The 19,589-nt window shown below is 58.9% G+C and overlaps 1 protein-coding gene across 1 annotated transcript in view; it reads right to left on the bottom strand.

Moving 5' to 3' along the window:
• SFI1 (SFI1 centrin binding protein) overlaps nucleotides 1-18,675 on the bottom strand; it is a 43,152-nt gene extending 24,477 nt beyond the window's left edge. Inside the window, exons 1-14 of the mRNA XM_031948946.1 lie at nucleotides 18,338-18,675; nucleotides 17,971-18,087; nucleotides 16,083-16,232; nucleotides 15,326-15,397; nucleotides 12,816-12,926; nucleotides 12,305-12,399; nucleotides 11,504-11,621; nucleotides 11,011-11,113; nucleotides 9,921-10,077; nucleotides 8,817-8,978; nucleotides 8,298-8,368; nucleotides 5,443-5,535; nucleotides 4,630-4,727; nucleotides 2,967-3,033 (exon numbers count right to left, since the gene is read on the bottom strand). Coding sequence (XP_031804806.1) covers nucleotides 2,967-3,033; nucleotides 4,630-4,727; nucleotides 5,443-5,535; nucleotides 8,298-8,368; nucleotides 8,817-8,978; nucleotides 9,921-10,077; nucleotides 11,011-11,113; nucleotides 11,504-11,621; nucleotides 12,305-12,399; nucleotides 12,816-12,926; nucleotides 15,326-15,397; nucleotides 16,083-16,232; nucleotides 17,971-18,087; nucleotides 18,338-18,348 — 1,425 coding nt within the window. The 5' untranslated portion in view covers nucleotides 18,349-18,675. The remainder of the gene's footprint in view (nucleotides 1-2,966; nucleotides 3,034-4,629; nucleotides 4,728-5,442; nucleotides 5,536-8,297; nucleotides 8,369-8,816; nucleotides 8,979-9,920; nucleotides 10,078-11,010; nucleotides 11,114-11,503; nucleotides 11,622-12,304; nucleotides 12,400-12,815; nucleotides 12,927-15,325; nucleotides 15,398-16,082; nucleotides 16,233-17,970; nucleotides 18,088-18,337) is intronic.
• Between the last annotated feature and the right edge of the window lie 914 nt (nucleotides 18,676-19,589).

Here is a 19,589-nt window from a genome sequence, read left to right as displayed (position 1 = left end):
GAAATGGCTCCCAGCCCAAAGAGAATTTATGAAAGAATTCGGGAAAGAATTTAATAATCATATAATACATAAATAAAAATCATAGAATTCAAAAAATTAAAAAAAAATTTAAAAGTGGGAAGGGCAGCTAAATGGCAGTCAGCCCTGCAATCTGAAGGATCTGAGTTCAGATCCTACCTCAGACACTTAATACTTAATAGCTCTGTGACCCTGGGTAAGTCATTTAACCCGAAATGCCACCCCCCCCCCAAAAAAAATGAGACATTGAGGAAATTTTTTTTTAAAAAATATAAAAACCATCCAAGGAAAACAAGATTATGAAAAAAAAAAGTTATCCAACAAGAAATCCAACAATCTTAAAGATGAAAATAACTTTGAAAATTAGAATTGAGCAAGAGGAAGCTAGTGAAGCTATGAGAAATAAAGAAATAACATTATTATAAAGACTGAAAAAAAAAAAAACCAGAACTGAATGTGAAACATCCTTTTAGAAAAACAACAGATGAAGATAAACTATGAGAATAATTAAGAGTTTTGTGCAGCAAAATAACTGTGTGGACATGTATACATATATTTAACATATTTAACATGCCATCTGGGGGAAAGGTTTGGGGGAAAGAGGGGGAAGAGTTGGAACAAAAGGTTTTGCAATTGTCAATGCTGAAAAATTACCCATGCATGTATCTTGTAAATAAAAAGCTATAATAATAAAAAAAAAAAAATTCAAAGCAAAATGAAAAAAAAAAAAAAAAAAGAATAATTAGTGACCAGAAAAAAGAGCCTTGACACAATGATGCAAAAAATAATACAAGAACATTGTCATGGGGTGACAGAATATGAGGGGAAAGCAGAAACAGAAAAAAATCCACTGATCGCTACCTCAAAGAGATCCTTTGTGGAAAACACATAGGAATATTATTGTCAAACTTTGAAACCCTGAGATCAAAAGAAAAAAATTTGCAAGAAACAAGAAAAAAAACAATTTAAATACGCAGGAAGTACAATTAGAATTGCACAGGGTTTATCAGCAGTCACCATAAAAGACCAGAGATCCTGGAATCATATATATTAGCAAAAGAACTAGACCTGAAGCTAAAAATATCATATCTAGCAAAATTATCCATAATATCGAATGAAAAAAAAAATGGACTTTCAACAAACTTGCAGATTTTCAGGATTTCCAACCAAAGCCAAACTCAATAAAAAATTTAACATATAAGAGCCAATATCCAAGATTAATTTTAAGGAAACTGACATCAGTAATTACATCAACAATTAATTACAGTAATCGGTAATTAATAGCAATTAGCTATCAGTAATAATAGCAAAAAAGAAAGATTTATATAAATAGAGGAAGAACAGACACAGAGGCACTGGGGAGAATGAAAGCTCAGAGTTCTGAAAGCCTACTCACATCAGAAATGGATTAAATAGGCAACAATATATAGATCCCATGCAGGGGACAGCGCTCTCCAAAATCTATAAAGAAATAAAGGGGAGGGATGAGTGGAGGGGAAAGCAAAGGGTGGGGAAAAGACAAGGATGGAGGCGAGTTAAGGAGCAGAATTAATGTAGAAGAGTTAGCAAGGATAGGAAAGAGACAGACACAAATACTACTCTTTGATCAGGAGTCAAATTTATTAGGAAAAAAAGTACAGTTAGTAATCACTGATCTTAGACAAAGTCAAACTTAAAGATCCAATCAAGAGAGAAATCTTTATTATGTGTCAGACATACTTTTTTTTTCCTTGGGCTGAGGTAATTGGGGTTAAGTGACTTGCCCAGGGTCACACAGCCAGAAAGTGTTAAGTGTCTGAGACCAGATTTGAACTCAGGTCCTCTTGACTTCAGGGCTGGTGCTCTATCCACTGCGCCACCTAGCTGCCCCCCCATACTATTACTTTAGATGTATGTTTATATATGGGTAAATATATTTGTGTGTGTGTGTGTGTCTGAATATATGTAGATATGTATGCATATCACTCTATGTGCATATATAAATATGACCAAGTGGATAAATGTGGATCTATGTGTACACATTTGTGTATATGTACATATACATAAATGTAATATACATATATATGAGTGTGGGTGTATCTGTGGATGTATGTATATATCTATTAAATTTATCTGTGCTTAACTAGTCTGCTTGGAGGAGGTGGGAAGGATGAAAGGAAAAGAAGAATAAAATTTTTAAAAAGTACACATCAGAGAACAAAAGAACAGCTAAAAAAATAAAAAAGAGAGAGGAAAAAAAACAAGACACAACAGTCAATGACCATAGTAACCTAGTATTTGATAAATCCAAAGATTCCAGCTTCTGGGATAAGAATTCACTTTCTGGCAAAAACTTCTAAGAAAACTGGAAAAGAGCATGGCACAAACTAGGCACTTAGCAACATCTGACATAAGATAAGGTCAGATTGGGTTTGTGATTTAAACATTGAGTGATATTCTAAGCAAGTTAGAAGAGCAAGGGATGGTCTACTTCTCAAGACTGTGGAGAAAGGAGAAATTGATGGCCAAAGAAGAACTAGAGACATGAAAATGCAATTACATTAAATTAAAAAGATTCTGCACAAACAAAATCAATGCAGCCAAGATTAGAAGGGAAGCAGAAATTTGGAGAGAAAAATTTGCAGCTAATGTTTCTGATAAAGGTCTCACTTCAACAATATAGGGAGAACTGACTCAAATTTATGAGAATTTAAGCCATTCCCCAATTGATAAATAGTCAAAAGACATGAACAAACAATTTTCAGTTGAAGAAATTAAAGCCATTTCTAATCATGTGAAAAAATGCAAATTAAGACAATTCTGAGACAGCACTTCACACCTCTCAGATTGGCTAAGATGACAGGAACTAGGAGCCCTTCGACAGCTCCAACCCTCTCCTTCTCCCTCCTCCCCAGGGCGCCATGAAGCAGCTGGCGCACAATCCCACTGCATCTCCACCAACTCCCTACCTTTTCATGCCGGCTCCCCTGGGCATTCTGGGACCACAGCTGGAGGGACTTGTGCAACAGGACTTCCCTGGAAAACAAGAAGGGAGCCCCTAAGAAATGTAGATATGTACTGTGACTGCGGGTTCCCAGGCTCCATCCCCCCCCTAACCCTCAGTGAGCCCAGCGAATGTCATCCAGGACAGGAACGGCCTTGTGACGGACACCAAGCCAGTGAGGGCGTCCCGACATTTCCTCGCCACACACATCCAACTGCCTTTAAGAAAACACAACTGAGAGGGGTTAATGTGCCCACAGGAAGAGGGGATCACACTCGGCTTCAGTGTTAGGAGGAAAGGAATGGGAAAAGGCAACGGAAGCTTCTGGAGGCCAGAAGAATTGGGATGGGGGTGGGGGTAATCCTCAGCTGCACAGCAGGGGGAAGAAGCCCCCCCTCCCAGCCCCCAAGCCTTCCCATCTCAAAGCTCCCTCCCAGCTCTGATTAGGGATCAATGACAGATGAGATCAATAGTTGCCCCTATTCCTGCCAAGCTAAAAAAAAAAAAAAAAAAAAAAAAAGGCACCAAAAAATGAAGGGGACAGATATCAGGGTGGCCTATGTGCTCATGGGACAGGGGATCCTCCCAGTATCTGAGACAAAGACATCAGCAGACGGGATTTATTCTGGAGAGCAAGTGGGAACTTGGCCCAAGGGCCATAAAACTGCACACGCTCCGAGCCAGCATTGCCACTACTGCTCTGTGTCCCAAAGAGATCAAAGGAAAGGGGAAAGGACATTTGTACCATCTGTGGCAGCAAGGAATTGGATGCCCATCTACTGGGGAATGGCTGGACAAGCCGTGGTCTGGGATTGTGATGAAACAGTATTGGGCTACGAGAAATCCTGTGGGGTGGAGAGAGCCCCAGCCCTGAAGTCAGGAGGACCTGAGTTCAAATCTGGCCTCAGACACTTAACACTTCCTGGCTGTGTGACCCTGAGCGAGTCACTTAGACAAAGAAAGGAAAAGAAAGGAAGGAGGGAAGGAAGGGCTAATGACACCCCCTGACCACACACACACACACACACACACACACACAGAGGTTAGGGCTAGAAGGTCCTCAGAGGTCACTGGCCTGACCCCCCTCACTTTGCAGATGAACTAAGGCAAAGGTGGCCAAGTGACTCTCCAGGTGTTGCAAAGCACAGCACCTAAGGTAGGATTTGACCTTATGTTTTGGGTGCTCTAGCCATCCCCCCATACTGCCTCCAGGCCAGCACCTGCCCAGAAGCCTGAGCAGAAAAAGGGGCTCGCTGTGCTCCCCCCAGTGTTCCCAGGAGGCTTCCAGAAGCCCTGGAGGATGGGAGCCAGCAAGGCCGTGGAGAGCCAGCCCCACACTGTGCCTGCTCCCGTATGCTCCTTTTCTGACGGGCACAGGGGACCCCCTGGCACCAGCCTGCTTCTCTCCCACGGTGGAATTCCTCCAGGGCACCGATCCACGGTCCCCCAAAAGGAAGGCCCCACTGAGAACTCCCCTGGTAAGAAGCCCGACAGCTGCTTGTGGCCAGCAGAGCCAAGAAGCAGGGACCCCCACAGTGACCTGACAAGGAGCCCGCGAGGCCGGGCCAGTGAGTGCCACGGCCGGGCCCCGGCTGACAGAGGGGAGGCTCTCAGAAGGGCCGCTGTACCTGTGGTGGCCAAGGGCGCGCAGGAGCTGGGGCAGCTGCTTCGCATCCTCCCTCTGTTCCACTCGAACACACCAGACATGCCAGAACCTCTGCAGAAGCTGGAGATGGACAAGACGGACTGTGTGAGGGGAGGGGGCCCTCCTGTCCCACAAGGGCCACAGCAGGGCTTGAAGGCTCACACAGAAGGGGCCCTAACTCCTCCTGGCCCATAGGGCACCAGGACAGGGATCACTACCCCAGCTTAAGGGTGAGCAAGCTGAGGCACCAAGGGCCCAGGCAAAGATGTGTGGGAAGCCAGGCTCCGGACCCCACCCCAAAGGGCCGGCAGAGGAGGACCCTTCCCACCAGAAATGGCCTGGGCTGCACTGAGGCACTTTGCCTCACTTTGCACTTTGGCCATTTCCTTTGGCTTTAAAAATCAGACTCCCCATGGAAGGGGCTTCCTTGTGCCACATCCTGCCCTCGGCTTCTCACGAGACCCAGCAAAAGGACTGAGCCAAGGCCCGCAGCCCTATTTTCTTCCTTCTGGGCATCCTGGAACAATCCTGTCGGGAGAACTTGTCCCCCTGCTAAGTGTGGCCATCTTTAGTAACTAGGTCACGGGCCACTCAGTCAGAAGAGCCCCAGCTGCTGCCGATGGGGGGGGGGGCTGCCTCAGGGGGCTTGGCTTTCCAGACAGCCATCTCGGGAAGGGGGAACCCCAACTTCTTGGGTCACACTAAGAACACAGAAAGTCACCAAGTACGGATTTGCTGCAGGAGAGCCCTATGAGGGCGGCCGGCCGGGCTGGGAAGCCTGGCAGGGGAGCCTCACCATTGCCTGGTACTGCCCATGAGCCAGGTTCTTCCTCAAGCGGTGCAGTCGGGACCTCGCCACGTTCTCCTTCAGGGCCCGGAAGCCATTGAGCTGCGGAAAGAGGGAGAGGGAGCGGGCTCAGGGTAGAGCCTCAAGGTCTGGTCGAATCCTTTGCCCAAGAGGCCCCTGGTCGGACTCCAGCTCAGGGACTGGGTCAGTGCCTTGCAGGGGGCTGCTCGCATCAGAGGCACAGCACAGGGAGGCCAGCCTCTGCCTGAGGAGGACACGCCACACAAGTGGAACTCAGAGGCAACCCCTAAATGGCAGACAAGCCCCACTGGTGATGCGGGGCCAGCTCCTGTGCCTGAATCCTGGCTCCACACGCCCTTGGAAATCTTAGGAAGCCCCTCAGCCGTCAAATGAGGGGGCCGGGCAGGAGGAGCGCCAACCTGCTGTCCAGCTCTAAATCTCCACACAGGAAAGGGACAATGGGCCCTCCAAGGAGAGGGAGGAAAAGCCGTCTCCGGGGCAGAGCTGCTGAGGTGGGCCTGCTGAGGGGCTGAAGGAGGCCAGGAGGATAAGGAGGGTGTGTCAGGTGCTGGGAACAACCTGGAGGAACCGAGGCCGGGAAGGATGGGCCACATGCTGGGGGAGTGACTAGCTGAAGCCCAGGGTGGGAAGTGGGGCAAGAAAAGGAGGCCCCAGGAAAGGGCAGGCCAAGGAACATCCCTAAAAACCCACTGGCGCGCCCATTCACCCGGGAATGGTATGAAGGGGAAATGAGAGAGAACTGCATCAAGATGGCAGCCAGCTTCTTGACGGCATGGATCGCTCTGCTTCTTCATTGAGGCCCTTAAAGAGCCCCAAACTCAATGGAGCAGGGAACCCCGTGGCCTCAGACCCGGAGAGGCCAGGAATCTCAGAGAGCACTAAGCACCATTCTCTGGCCAGTGCTCAGCAGAAATACAAATCCCTTGGTCATTCTCTCCCCGCTTCACAGCTCAGCCTGGCCCCGGCCCACAACCACCGTAAGAGCTGTGGGAAAATGAGGCTGAGGGAATCTGCCCGGCCCTTTAGCAAGCCATGGGGGCGGGAGGGCTTCGGCCTCCATTGTACTGCTGGGGGGACTCTCCATTGGCCAACAATGTCCTTAACTCGCAGACATCGAGGGTCAGGGTTAGAACAGACTCTGAAGTAGCCGGCAAAAGCCCACTGCAGGCCTCGGGAGCGATCCTTAGCATTTACAGCGCGCTATTATCATAAATTACCGACTAAATGCAGGGCTGGGGCAGACATCGAGCTTCTCCCACCCAGGCTGCCCAGCACAGCCCAGTTTTGCTCCATCTGGTTCCTGGCCCCTTAGACGGGTATTTGCCGTATCCCATAATACTGTATGTTCACCCCCGCTTTCCTCAATGCACTGGATGCTCAATCCAAACTTGTGGGTTGTTATTATCCTCAGGGTTCCAAATAGGGAAACCAAGGCAGACGATGAGAGAAAAGAGAAGATGGAGCAGGGGAAAGATGAGAGGCTCACTAGAGAAGCTCATTTTGGAACAGCTGCTGTAGACGGAATATGTCTAACACCCGTCTAAAGGCCAGGAACCAGATGGAAGGGGACCCAGGGAAAATCCAGCACAAAAAATAAGGGACAATGGAACAAAGCTCGGGTCAGAAGGTGCTTTCTGCCATCCGTGGGAGGCCCATGGGAATCCCTGCATATGGCGGACCCAAGCATCAATGAGGGAGGAGCGGGAGGGCAGGCTGGGGTGGGATCAGATCCATGTGGCACAACCGGGGGCAGACAAGCCCAGGCAGGAGTCGGAGTGCAAGGAAGGGGAAGCTCAGGAACAGAACAGGACCGGGTTGATCCTCCAGACAAGGACCCAAGGGGTGGAGGGATGGGGATGAGATGAAGAACAGCATCGGGAGGTGGGAGGCACAGGGGGAGGAAGGACAGGTGACAGGTCCAGACCATGAAGGGGAACTCTGAGCTGACCAATCATGGCCGAGGGGAGTACAGGAAACAAGCCAGGGAATGGTAAAAGGCGGATGAGATGGGAACTAAGGGGACTGAAGGCAGGAGCAGGGTGGCGACTGTGACTCAAGTGGCCCAATGAACATCCTGGGGTCATAGGATGTAAAAACGAGAGACGTCTATAAAAATGGTTTCCAGAAAGTAAGGATGAAGTGCTGTCAGGGCAGCAGAGGCCAGTAACCTCGCTGGGCCCTGAAGATGAGCCGCCGTGTCCCGGGGGGAGGGGCCGCACACGGACACGCCCCACGTGCCAGGCCCAGAAGGGACTGGGTTAGTTTGGATGAGCTGGTTTTTGGCCTGCCTTCTCCAGGGCCTCTGGGAGGAGGGGACAAGGGCATCCCAGACAGCGTGGGGGAGGCAGAGACAAAAGCCAGAAACTTGTGTGTTTTCCTTAGTCCTGAGCACATCCAGCTGGCCGCCCTGATGCTCGATTCCAGGCTTTTGGCCTGGCTCTGCTTTATGTCCTTTTCCTTTGCAAAATAAGCTCGTTCCCCCTCCCCAGAGTCATTCCCTGGAGTCAAGCAGCGGCCCAAGAGGCTCGCGGGGTTTCGCCCTCCCCCCTGCAAAGCACGGCCCGTCCTGGGGCCTCTCTGGGCCATTAAAGCACATAGTGTTCTACAGCAGCAAAGAGTTCTGGTTTTTTTCCACTGAGAAATGGCCTGAAGGTGGAAGGGGACTCCCTCCTGCTCCTCCCCCCCCCCCCCCCCCCCCCCCCCCGCCCCGTGATAGCTCACGGGCTGCAAGTTCCACCCTCACTGACAAGAGTGAGGAAGGCTGCCCAGGAGGGGGTCCTCAGCTCCCCCACGAGCCCAGGGCCGGCAGGGAGAGCTCTTACCATCAGCCGGCGCCGATGGTGCTCCTCTGCCGCGAGCCAGGAGGCGGCTTCCTCCGCAGAGACCAGCATGTCTGTCCTGAGGTTAAAGATGTTTTTCCTGAAGTGGCCTCTGCCCTCACCCCCCACCCCGTAACTTGGTTCCCTGGGGCTCATGTCTGCAGAGAGGGGGGAAGCAGACACCGGGGATGACAAGATGCTGCCAATTCATGGAGCGTTCTCCAAGCTCACGGGCCCCAGAACTGCCAGGGCCGCTGGTTTCACTGGGCACCAAGTCCTTACGCTGAGCCCGAGACATGGCAGCAACCTTGTGCCCAACACTGCTGCCCGATGCCTGCTTGGTCTAGAGCTTGTGGTGCCCCCGATAAGCCCAAAACACCCCCCGAGCTCCCCCTTCCACTGGGGGGCTCCCAACCACGGAAGCCACCCAACGGGCACAGCACAGGGACACGAGGCGAAGTGGGGGGCTGCGGCACTGACTTGGGGGCGGCCTGGGCCAGGCCAGCTGAGCCAGAAGGATACAGTGCTTCCAGCGCTCGAAGGCGTGCCGCAGGGCCATCCGGACCGCCAGTGCCTCAATCCGTGCCTGATGCGCATGAAGGCGCTTCCTCTGCTCCCAGGCCGCCCGCCAGACCAAGAAGCCCGCCCGGACCACGGTGGCGCAGCGGAACTGTCCAGCCAGCTCTAGAGAGAAGCACACACGAGGATTCCGTCTGCCCGGTGTGCTCCGGGGACGAGGGGGAGGGGCCAGGAGCCCCCAGCCCTCCAAGCCTTAATCAGGGTCGCCTGGACATGCAGCAAGGAAAGGTGTCGGCGGCTTGGAAGCCGGAGGCTGGCAGGGCCCCCGCTACAGCCCAGGCTCCCGAAGGGCAAGCGTCCCAGTCCTGCTCTTTCATGGGGGTCTCTGTGGTCCTCCCCGAGGACAGGACACCGCCATTAGGACCAGGGCAGTGAAATGCTGGCGGGGTGGGAAAAACCTTTCTGGGGCCTGTAGCCAAACTCAGCCCGCCTGCCTGGGGCACTCCTTCCCACAGCCAACTCCCTACAAACCGAGGAGTCGATGGCGTCCTCCCCTTAATGGCATCTTCCTCCTGGTTAATCGTGAGTCCTTGGGGAACTCGTCCTTCCTCTTAACCGCTAAAACCCCTTTCTCTGCTGACTCTTCTTGGGATTTAGGGCCCGCTCTTGGCAGCGGGAGAACATCTCCACCCCTTGGGGGGTTCTTTATGCTGGGGCCCGGCAGAGAGGACACATGGGGCAGGAGCACAGGGCGCCCGCGGCCTCCCTGCCACAAACTCCCCACCACGTGTCTGCCCAGACCCGGCCCCGCCCCAGGAATGGCCTTCCTCCTAGCGCTCCCACGCGCCCCTCAATCACCACCATGCGTCAGTCACCCCCGTTCGGCTTCCCGCCCATGGCTGGCAGGAAGCTGGGAGACCCTTCCCCTTCCTGCCCTCCACATATGCTAAGGATTAATGATACTGAAGGTACGTGGGCACGCCAGGGCCACGGGGGCCCCGAGAAGGCAGCAAGCCCCAGAGCGGGGGTCGGCCCCCAGAGCTGGCCCCTGTCCCCACGCCACCACGTGGCTCTCACAGGCCAGGGCAACCCAGTGCCCCCACTCACGGGCCCGGTGCTGCTTCTCCCGGCGGCCCTGCACGTAGCTCCTCCAGGCCCGCAGGGCCCGGTGCCGTTCTCGGCCCTCGTAGAGCCTGACTGCCTCCGCTTCCTTCTTCTGGATGATCTGGACACGCAGGAATTGCTGCTGCCACCGAGACCAAGCCTGGAAGCAGAGGGAGAGGCCAGAGATCAGTGCAGGGAGAGAGGGCCCAGAGAAGGGGCCAGAAGGGCGTTCCTGCCCCCACAGGCCGGGACTGCAGCCCCCAGCTCAGAAAGTGTGTGTGGTGGGGGGGGGAGGGGGGGAGTGTTGAGGAGCTCTGGCACTTGGATCTCTCCGAGACAAGGAACAAGCCAAGACCATGCATGTCTCCTGTTAATAAGCACCTACTATGTGCCAGGCTCGGGCATGGCCCCGGGAGCCCCCTGACCCCATAGGGCTCTAAGGCCCTGAATTCACCCCAGGGGGTCTGAGGACTCTGGGGATGCTGGAGCCACAGCGCCACCTGGTGGAGAGCACAGGGGAGGAGCTGGGATGGACAAGGAAGGAGAGTCTGGGAGACAAAAGGCCACCAAATGGGCAGGGAAACGCAGGGTGAGGGTGAGGAGGGACATGGCGCAGGGGCACCTGCCTGAGCCCCGAGGGGGAGAGCTGGGGGAGAAGGGCGTCCCAGCTGGCACCCGCGCCCTGCCCTGCCTGTGCTGGGCCACGGGAGCCGCCAGAGCCTGGGCCCAGGGATAGAGCGAGTCCCCTGTCTCTGGCCCCGCGGCCCCTGGGGCCTCAGCCCGGCGGCTCTCAGGCCTCTCCCGACCCGCTCTGGCCCAAGGCCGATGCCCCACACTGGCTCCCGCTGCCCGTCGCGCCCAGGACCACGCAGGGGTCACAGGAACCCACAGCCTGGGAGGCTGAACGGCCCCTGGGGGCTCTGGGGAAACGAGCCTGAGGGAGGAGGGGAGACAAAGGAGAGGACGGAAGGGAAGGCGGCCGGGGGGAGGGGGGGGGAGGAGAGGGCTCGTGGGTGCCCAAGGGCGGAGACGGAAGGGAAGGCGGCCAGCAGTGCCCCTGCTCCGACCCTTCTTGGCACGGAGGGCGGCTCACCCAGAACTGCAGGCTGATGCCCCAGTGCTGCAGGGCCAAGATGTCCATGGCGCGGTCCTCCCGGCGTCTCCGCAGCCGCCGCCGCCACGCTCCCCAAGGCACGCTGCGTTAGGGAGAAGGCCCCGAGGGTGACCCATCAGCCAGGGAGAAAGGGGAGGGAGGGGCCGGGCAGGAGCCGTGGTCACAGGGCGCCAGAGGCTCTCCTCAGCTGAGGGCTGCGAGCCGGCCTTCTGCGCCAGCCTCCCAAGCCTTAGTCTAGGAGGCACAGGGGGACACAACCCCCAGACCCACGTCCTCACCCGACCGTGACCAGCCTCCCCACCCTGAGCTGTGGCCTCCGATCCTGGTTCCAGCTTCATTCCCTCCCTTGGGAAGGGGGCCGGGGAGGGGCTCCGGGATGGCCGGCGAGGCTGCTGCACAGACACACACACGGTCAGGACCCTTCCCCGCTCCCAGGACTCCCCCGGCGGCTGCCACGGGCCCGCACTCTCACCGCAGGAGGCTCTGCTGCCGGAATCCCTGCGCCACGGCGCGCATCTCCCGTTTGGTGCGACGGACGTCCACATAAATGAGCCAGTGCTTCCAGGCTGGCCACAGAGTCTGCCGGGCCGCTGGGCCCCGGAGGGGGAGGAAGAGAAGAGAGGTCCTGAGCATGCGGCTGGACGACTGCCCGGGTCCTCCTGGTGGCAGCGTCCCCTACAGGCCCGGCATGGGGGGCCCAGCCAGAGCCCCTGGGCCCCCGCCTCCTGTCCCAAAGCCCCTCCCGGGGGGCACCACAGGGCACTGGGCCCAGGGCTGCCCCTGTTCTTCGTGCTGTGTCGTGGGGGAGGCACCTCAGGGACCAGTCCTAAACCTCCCCAAATGTATCCAAAGTGGCGGCAGCGAGCCGGGGGACGCGGGTCAGCTCCCAGCAAAGCGAGCCGGCCAAAGGGGGGCCTGTTCTGCTTGAACATGCGCCCAGGCTCCAAGGGCTTGCTGGGTTTGGTTTCTCCAGAGGCAGAGAGGGAGGCCATATTGGTCGTGGGAAAGCGAAGGCAGATTTAAAAGGAAAAGGCCCCCAAAGTCCAGAGGGTTTAGGGAGAAATGCGCAGCTCCTGGTCAGCGGCCACACCCCGACCGCCCTCTCACGGGACTCTGACCTGGGCTAGAAGGGAGCCCCGGGCCCCGGCCCCCAGCCCCCATCCAGCCGCCCAGGAGCGGAGCCACGTGCCCAGGTCCCCTCTCACCGGCCAGCCCGGACCCGCCCCCGACCCACGCCTGGCCCTGTGAGGCCCACGCCCGCTCCGGCTCTTACCATGGTCCTCGGCTCTGCGCTGCTTGAGCCTCTGGTCTCGGCGCTGCTGGACGTACGTGCGCCAAGCTTGAAAGGTCACGTTGTACAAGGTGTACCTAATCACCAAGGGGCTTCTGTCAGGAAGGGGTGGCCACCTCCGCGCCCCTGTGCCCAGAGCCTGCCTGCTTGCCAAGCAGCCCCCGAAATCCGGGCTCCTGCCCTGCCCCAGCGCCCGGCCCGAGCCTGGCCACCCAGCCTGCAGGGGAGCGCTCCCCAAAGGATTAAGGACCCCCCAAAGGCAGCACCAAGGTCTCTGCTGTCAGAAGCGGCCCCCAAAGGGGCACAAGTAAACGAAGTGGGACGGAAGCTGGGGAGGGGGCCGCATACAACGGCATCACAAGTGCAGACCAGCCCATCCCCCCCATGTGTCACCCCCCGGGGGGGCAGCCACCTCACTTCGGTCCCACCGCTGCCCCCCACGGGGAGACAAGAAGCTCTACAGGGAAAGGGGCGAGGATGGTGACCTTCTGACCTGTAGTGGCAGTCAGCTCGGACCCGGAGCTTCCACTCTCGCCGGCACAGCCACCACTCCTCCCGCCACTCCCCGAAGGTCCTCTGCAGGAGCCTCTTCTCATAGTGGCACCTGGGCAGGGGCAGAGCGGACCATCAGGGCTGCCCGTCCGGCAGAGCCCACCGCCCGTCCAGCCGGCTCACAGGGCCCGGGAAGGCGCCGGCAGCGCACTCAGCGCGAGCACAGGCTCCCGGGCAGATGGGCCCTGGGCTGAGGCAGGGACCGCGAGAGCGGCCCACACTGGAGTCTCCCCGGCCCAGCCCACGGGGCCCTGCTCTTCCCGTTGGGTCCCAGGGCTCCTGGATCTAGGCCGGGCAGCAGCTTCTCTGGGCAGAGAGGGAGGGACCAGGGATGACCCTGCCCCAGCAGCCCCCAAAGTCCTCTTTGAGAGAGGGGCTGCAATCTGCATCAGCAGGAGGAGTTCCCATAGTACGGAAGGGAGGAATGCTTACATTGTACCCACTTTAGAGATGAGGAAACAGAGGCTGAGACAAACGGATTGCACGGAGCCTGACACAAACACAAGCAACCCTATGTTAAGGAGCTGCAGTTGGCCCCTGTGAGAGGAGCCCTGGATTCAAATCCTGGCTGTGACTCTCAGTGCCGGTGATCCTCTGGAAGCCACGGTCGGCTCCTCCTCGGCCCGTGGGCCTCCTCCAGGGGTCAGTGGGAGACACGAGTGGGCACAGCAAGCGTCCGTGCCATTTACACGACACTGATGCCGTGGGAGCTCATCTTTTCGGTCTGGGGGCGACCTCGTGTGAGCGGGTGCTCGTGCCACAGCATGCCCTTCTCCGGGGGCTCCCCAAGTCTTGGGACAGGGACATCCGGGACACGCCAAGAGGAGAAGGCCGAACAGGCAGAAGGGGCCCCCGGGAAGGGGAACGAGGACTCCCGAGCCGACCCCCAATGGGCATTTCCTCTGGCGGGGAGGGAGGAGGGGAACACTGGGAAATACTGGGGGGCATCAAACAAGAGGATTTTTTAATAAAGGCTTCCATTTTTTTTTTTCAGGAAAGGATTCACCAAAGGGGAAGTTAATTCGCTTTAGAAAAGAAGTTTCTGCTCAACAAAAGGCCCTTTAAGGAGCCACCACAACAAGCAGAACACACACAAAATGTGATTCACACTCACAACCGTGCACAACTTAGCCCATGGAGGGACAGGCCATGAGGTCTGCCACAAACAAAAGGGAATCAGACCGTTCCAGGAAAGAATCCGATTGATTCTTCCTCTCTGAGCAAAGGAGAGCTGGGTGCGGGCCGGGGAGACTGGGCCAGGGAGACCAGGCTGGGGAGACCGGGCTGAGGAGACTGACTGGGGAGATCAGGTCACAAAAGCTGGGGAGCCTAGGCCAAGGAGACCGGGTGGGAGACCGGGCTGAGGAGACTGGGCCGGGGAGATCAGGTTGCAACAGGCCAGGGAGACTGGGCCGGGGAGACCGGGCTGGGAAGACCGGGCTGAGGAGACTGGGCCGGGGAGATCAGGTTGCAACAGGCCAGGGAGACCAGGCTGGGGAGACCGGGCTGAGGAGACTGACTGGGGAGATCAGGTCACAAAAGCTGGGGAGCCTAGGCCAAGGAGACCGGGCCGGGGAGAGCAGGCTGGGGAGATCGGGCTGGGGAGATCAGGTTGCAACAGGCCAGGGAGACTGGGCCAGGGAGACTGGGCTGGGGAGACCGGGCTGAGGAGACTGGGCCGGGGAGATCAGGTTGCAACAGGCCAGGGAGACCAGGCTGGGGAGACCGGGCTGAGGAGACTGGACTGGGAAGATCAGGTCACAAAAGCTGGGGAGCCTAGGCCAAGGAGACTGGTGGGAGACCGGGCTGAGGGAGACTCGGGGCCGGGAGATCTAGGCTGCAACAGGGCCAGGGAGACCAGGCTGGGGAGACCGCTGAGGAGACTGACTGGGGAGATCAGGTCACAAAAGCTGGGGAGCCTAGGCCAAGGAGACCGGGTGGGAGACCGGGCTGGGGAGACTGGGCCGGGGAGATCAGGTTGCAACAGGCCAGGGAGACTGGGCCGGGGAGACCGGGCTGGGAAGACCGGGCTGAGGAGACTGGGCCGGGGAGATCAGGTTGCAACAGGCCAGGGAGACCAGGCTGGGGAGACCGGGCTGAGGAGACTGGACTGGGGAGATCAGGTCACAAAAGCTGGGGAGCCTAGGCCAAGGAGACCGGGCCGGGGAGAGCAGGCTGAGGAGACTGGGCCGGGGAGACCGGGCTGGGGAGACCGGGCTGAGGAGACTGGGCCTGGGAAATGAGGTCGCAATAGGCCGGGGAGACTGGACCAGTCAGACTGGGCTGGAGAGACCGGGCCAGGGAGAGCAGGCCGAGGCTGGAAGGCAGATTTCTCTGCCCCTGACCCTTCTGCCTCAGAAGGGAGCTGCGCAGTTCCCAGGGGATGCCTTGTGCCCGGAGGCCCCCTTCCAGAGCCCCATCCCCACATGTCTGGCTCCCCATTTCCCCTACCTGGCTCTCAAGGGGAAGACCCTCCCGAAGGTCTGCTGCGCCCACAAAAGGAAGAACTTTCTGGCCAGACATCTGGAAGCAGAGAGAGCATGATGGGGAGTCACTCCCCAGCAGCCTTTGGACGGGAAGCGGAGGAGGGAGGAGTGCTGGGAGGAGTGCTGGGAGGACTGGCGGCATGGCAAAGCGTATCAGAAAACCCTCTGGATTGGCTCTGAAGCAGAAAGCGCGGCCCCGGGGCCCAAGGCAGGGACAGCCACCCCACCTTCCCTCCGTCTCCCCGGCTCCCTGTAGCTACCATGGGGACGGCCTCCTGGCAGTGTGGGCCAGCCCCCAGACACAGTGGCTCCCCCTGGAGCCCTCCAAGTCTCCCGTGCCTTGGGGCAGCTTGAAGGCCAGGGGACAGAGCCCTGGTCCTGGAGTCAAGAGGACCTGGGTTCAAGTCCAGCCCAGACACTTAGCACTTCTCAGTTGACCTTGCTAGGCTGGATGGGCCCCGGGAAAGCCAATGGGTGCCAAGCTTTTAACTGGGGCAAAAAGGTCCCAAGCCGTCCCTTGGGTGTGGTGACGTCAGCCAGCCCGGCCCCTCTCACCTGGCCCGCAGTTCTAGTCCAGCCCAGACACTTAGCACTTCTCAGTTGACCTTGCTAGGCTGGATGGGCCCCGGGAAAGCCAATGGGTGCCAAGCTTTTAACTGGGGCAAAAAGGTCCCAAGCCGTCCCTTGGGTGTGGTGACGTCAGCCAGCCCGGCCCCTCTCACCTGGCCCGCAGTTCTCTTAAGCGGCCCCCACGGTTCCAGGCGTGGGCGAGCTGACCCGGAGGCGGACGGCCCTCACCCGGCATCGGTCGCGCAGGGACGGGGGGCCCTCTGCTCCTGGGCCCCTTCGGAGCCTGAGGTGTCCTGGGAGACCTGAGGGGGAAGCGCCATCAGCATGACAGACCCCGGGGACACTCGTGTGGCCCAAACTCCGCATGGGTCGGTCTCTGTCATTTAATGGCGGCCCCTCAGTCTTATGAGGGCATCAGCAACGTGCTGAACGTGCTGCTTGGAGGTCGCGGCCTGAAGAGGACCCTGAGGTCTCAAAGGGGCACTTTCATTATGGCAGCTCATCATGCTGGGAGAACTTCCAATACAGGCCCAGAAGCAGAGAGACAGAGACACAGAGAGACAGAGACAGACAGAGACACAGACAGAGACAGACAGAGACACAGAGAGACACAAACAGTAAAGACAGAGAGAGCGAAGGACAGAGCATCCTCAAAAAGCCTCCCTGCAACTGACCTTGACCTCTCTCTGGTCTTGCCTCCAACACACAAGGGGGGGATCAGCGAGCTTGTGCAGCCCCCCCCCCCCCACAGCTTGCCCAGCCTCCTGCCCTCTCCCCATCCCCCCACCCATGCAGTTGGCCCTTCCCAGCCTCTCCAAAAGCCCTGTCAGGGCCCCCTCCATCCTCTCTGCAGGACTCACGGGCCTCACCACTGCCCTCAGGACATTTCAGACGCGTGTCCCCGAGATCCTGCTCCGCCGGAGCCCCCATGTCAATGCAAGACCCCACCGCCCCGGAGTCACCTGGTTCCCGGCGATCCCCAGCACCCCACGCTCGGCCCCAGCTCCCTCCTCACTCTCGGCCTGCACGGAGCCACCCCCGACCCTCCTGGAGCTCTCTCTGTCCCCCCCACGGGACACCCTCCGCCCGTCAGCTGGGCCCGAGGGAGGCCGGCCCCTCTCCCAGGACCCCTCGCTGCCCTCAGGGGTCTAAGGGCCCCCAGCTCTCAACCTGTTTCACCCCAAGCCCTCCCAGCGACCCCCGGTCACAGCCGGAAGCTCTTCCTCACCTGATTCTAGACACAAACACCTGCGTGATTCTGAGTGTCTCCAACATATATGTACGTGTATACACGTAGTGCGCGTGTTTGTATGTACATGCAGGTACATGCGTGTGGCTTATGTGCACATACACGTGGGGGCACAGGGATTTCCCCTGGCAAAAATTAGCTGCTCGAGAGCAGGAAGTGTTCCATTCCTCACACTTCTGCCTCCCATCTAGTGCCCTGCACACAGCAGGCGCCCACTAAATGCCGGCCCCCAGCCCGGTGCCCTGCACACAGCAGGTGCTTACTAAATACCAGCTCCCAGCCTGGTGCCTTGCACAGAGCAGGCGCCCACTAAATGCCGGCCCCGGCCGGTGCCCTGCACACAGCAGGCGCCCACTAAATGCCGGCCCCCAGCCCGGTGCCCTGCACACAGCAGGTGCTTACTAAATACCAGCTCCCAGCCTGGTGCCTTGCACACATCAGGCGCCCACTAAATGCCGGCCCCAGCCTGGTGCCCTGCACACAGCAGGCGCCCACTAAATACTGGCCCCCAGCCCGGTGCCCTGCACACAGCAGGCGCCCACTAAATACCAGCTCCCAGCCTGGTGCCTTGCACACAGCAGGCGCCCACTAAATGCCGGCCCCGGCCGGTGCCCTGCACACAGCAGGCGCTTACTAAATGTACCGGCTGCTGAAGCCGTCCAACCCCTCGCTTCCTAACCACGTTCCGCGAGCGCCCCAAGCAGGGGCCACTAGCGGGAGGCGGGCACAAGGCAGGCGCGGGCGAGGCTGGGCCCTGTGCGCCCGCCGGGCCCCTGCCCGGAGACTCCTACCTGGCCTTGGCCGCGCTGCTCCCGGCCCGGCTGAGATCCGCGCGGCCGCCCCTGCCCGCGGCCGCCCCCAGGGAGCTCGCCATGGCCCCCGGCTGGGACCCGGGAGTGCGCCCGGACCTGCAGAGAGGAAGGGGGGGGTCAGCTCTGCCCTCGGGGGCCCGGCCCCCCCCCCCCCCAGTGCTGCCGAGCTCTCCTGTCCCGGGCCGCCCGCGCCCGGCCGCGCAGCCTCTGGGGGGGGGGGGGGGGGGGGGGGGGGGGGAGGGGACGCGGGGAGAGGGGACGAGCTGATGCAGCCCCCCACGGAGTGGGGGAGGGGGGAGACCGGGACCTGAGGGGACTTGACCACACCCCCCAGGACCAGGGTCACCTCTCCGGCATCTGTGCCCCGGGTCGGACCCGCCCCCCAGCGCGCTCTGAGGGACCAAACGGGCAAAAATCCACGCAGCCTTTCCCCGACTTCAAGGTGCTGCACAATTCCCCAGCCGCGGTATTTACAGGTGGGGAAACTGAGGCACCAGAGGGGGGAGGGACTTGGCACGCGGAGGCGACATCCCAACCCAGGACTCCAGCCCCCGAATTCCTACAGGGAGCGCGCGCGCGCTAGAACTCGAGCCCGGCCGGCGGCCCCAGCCCCCTCCAAGCTCTCGGGCCAACGGGCCAATCAAGGTCCGGAGGGGAGGAGCGGCCCGTTCCGGGCGCCCCGCCCCCGCGTGGCGGACCCAGAGCGCAGGCGCCACAGCCCGCGCAGGCGCATTGCCCCTCCCCCCCCGCACGGGTCTGAGGGGAGGCGGGGCTCGGAGCGGGGGGAGGGCTCCCTCTTCTCCTACCGAGGGCTGGGGCTGGGAGCGGGGTCTGGGGCCGCCGCGAGGGCCGCCGCTGCAGGGACAAGGAGTCGGCCCAGGCGGCGGTGAGGGGAGGGACGGAGGGGGGGAGCGGGAGGGAGTCGCCCGCGCGGACACCGGCTCCGCAGACTTCCCGCCCTTCCGCAGGCCCCGCCCCCGTCGCCTTGGCGACGCGAGGACGCCGGGAAAGGCCGGAGGAAGTAGCTGCGGCCGGGTCCGCGCAGCTGCAGTTGTTTATTTCGCGCCGCGACCCTCCTCCTCCTCCTCCTCCTCCTCGTCGTCTTGAAGTACTCAGATTCGCGCCGTACCCCCCCCCCCCAAAAAAAAAATTTACAGATATACGCATATATATGTATATACAAAAGCTGGATTATTGAAATGCTCCTGCGGCCTTCGGGGCTCCTTGGGACCCAGCTCGGTGAGCGCGGAGTGTGACGAGTGCTTTCAGGCAACGCCGGGGGCAGCCCCAGGGAGGGGGCGGGAGGGGGGGCTTTACAACAGAATCCCGTCAACATCACATCTGGTCCTATGAGGGTCGGAGCCAACGAGACGAGCCCGGGGAGCGAGCTAGAGCGGCCGTCACGCCCCGGAACCAGAGAGACGAGCGACTCCGCCCAAGCCGAGAGCCGACCGCGGACTCCGCGCCCTCTGTGGTCGCGGAGGACTCGGCGCTCCCGGAGCTGCCCCTCGCTTCGTGACGGGCTTTATTCTTTGGGCGCCCAGAGAGGGACTCTCTGAAAACTTAGTAAACACATAAGTTTGGGAGATGGAAAGAAT

The sequence above is a fragment of the Sarcophilus harrisii genome, chromosome 1 (assembly GCF_902635505.1).
Source record: "Sarcophilus harrisii chromosome 1, mSarHar1.11, whole genome shotgun sequence".
NCBI classification, from domain to species: Eukaryota; Metazoa; Chordata; class Mammalia; order Dasyuromorphia; family Dasyuridae; genus Sarcophilus; species Sarcophilus harrisii.
The sequence above is the reverse complement of the archived record's forward strand: the minus strand, read 5'-3'. Positions and strand labels throughout refer to the sequence as shown.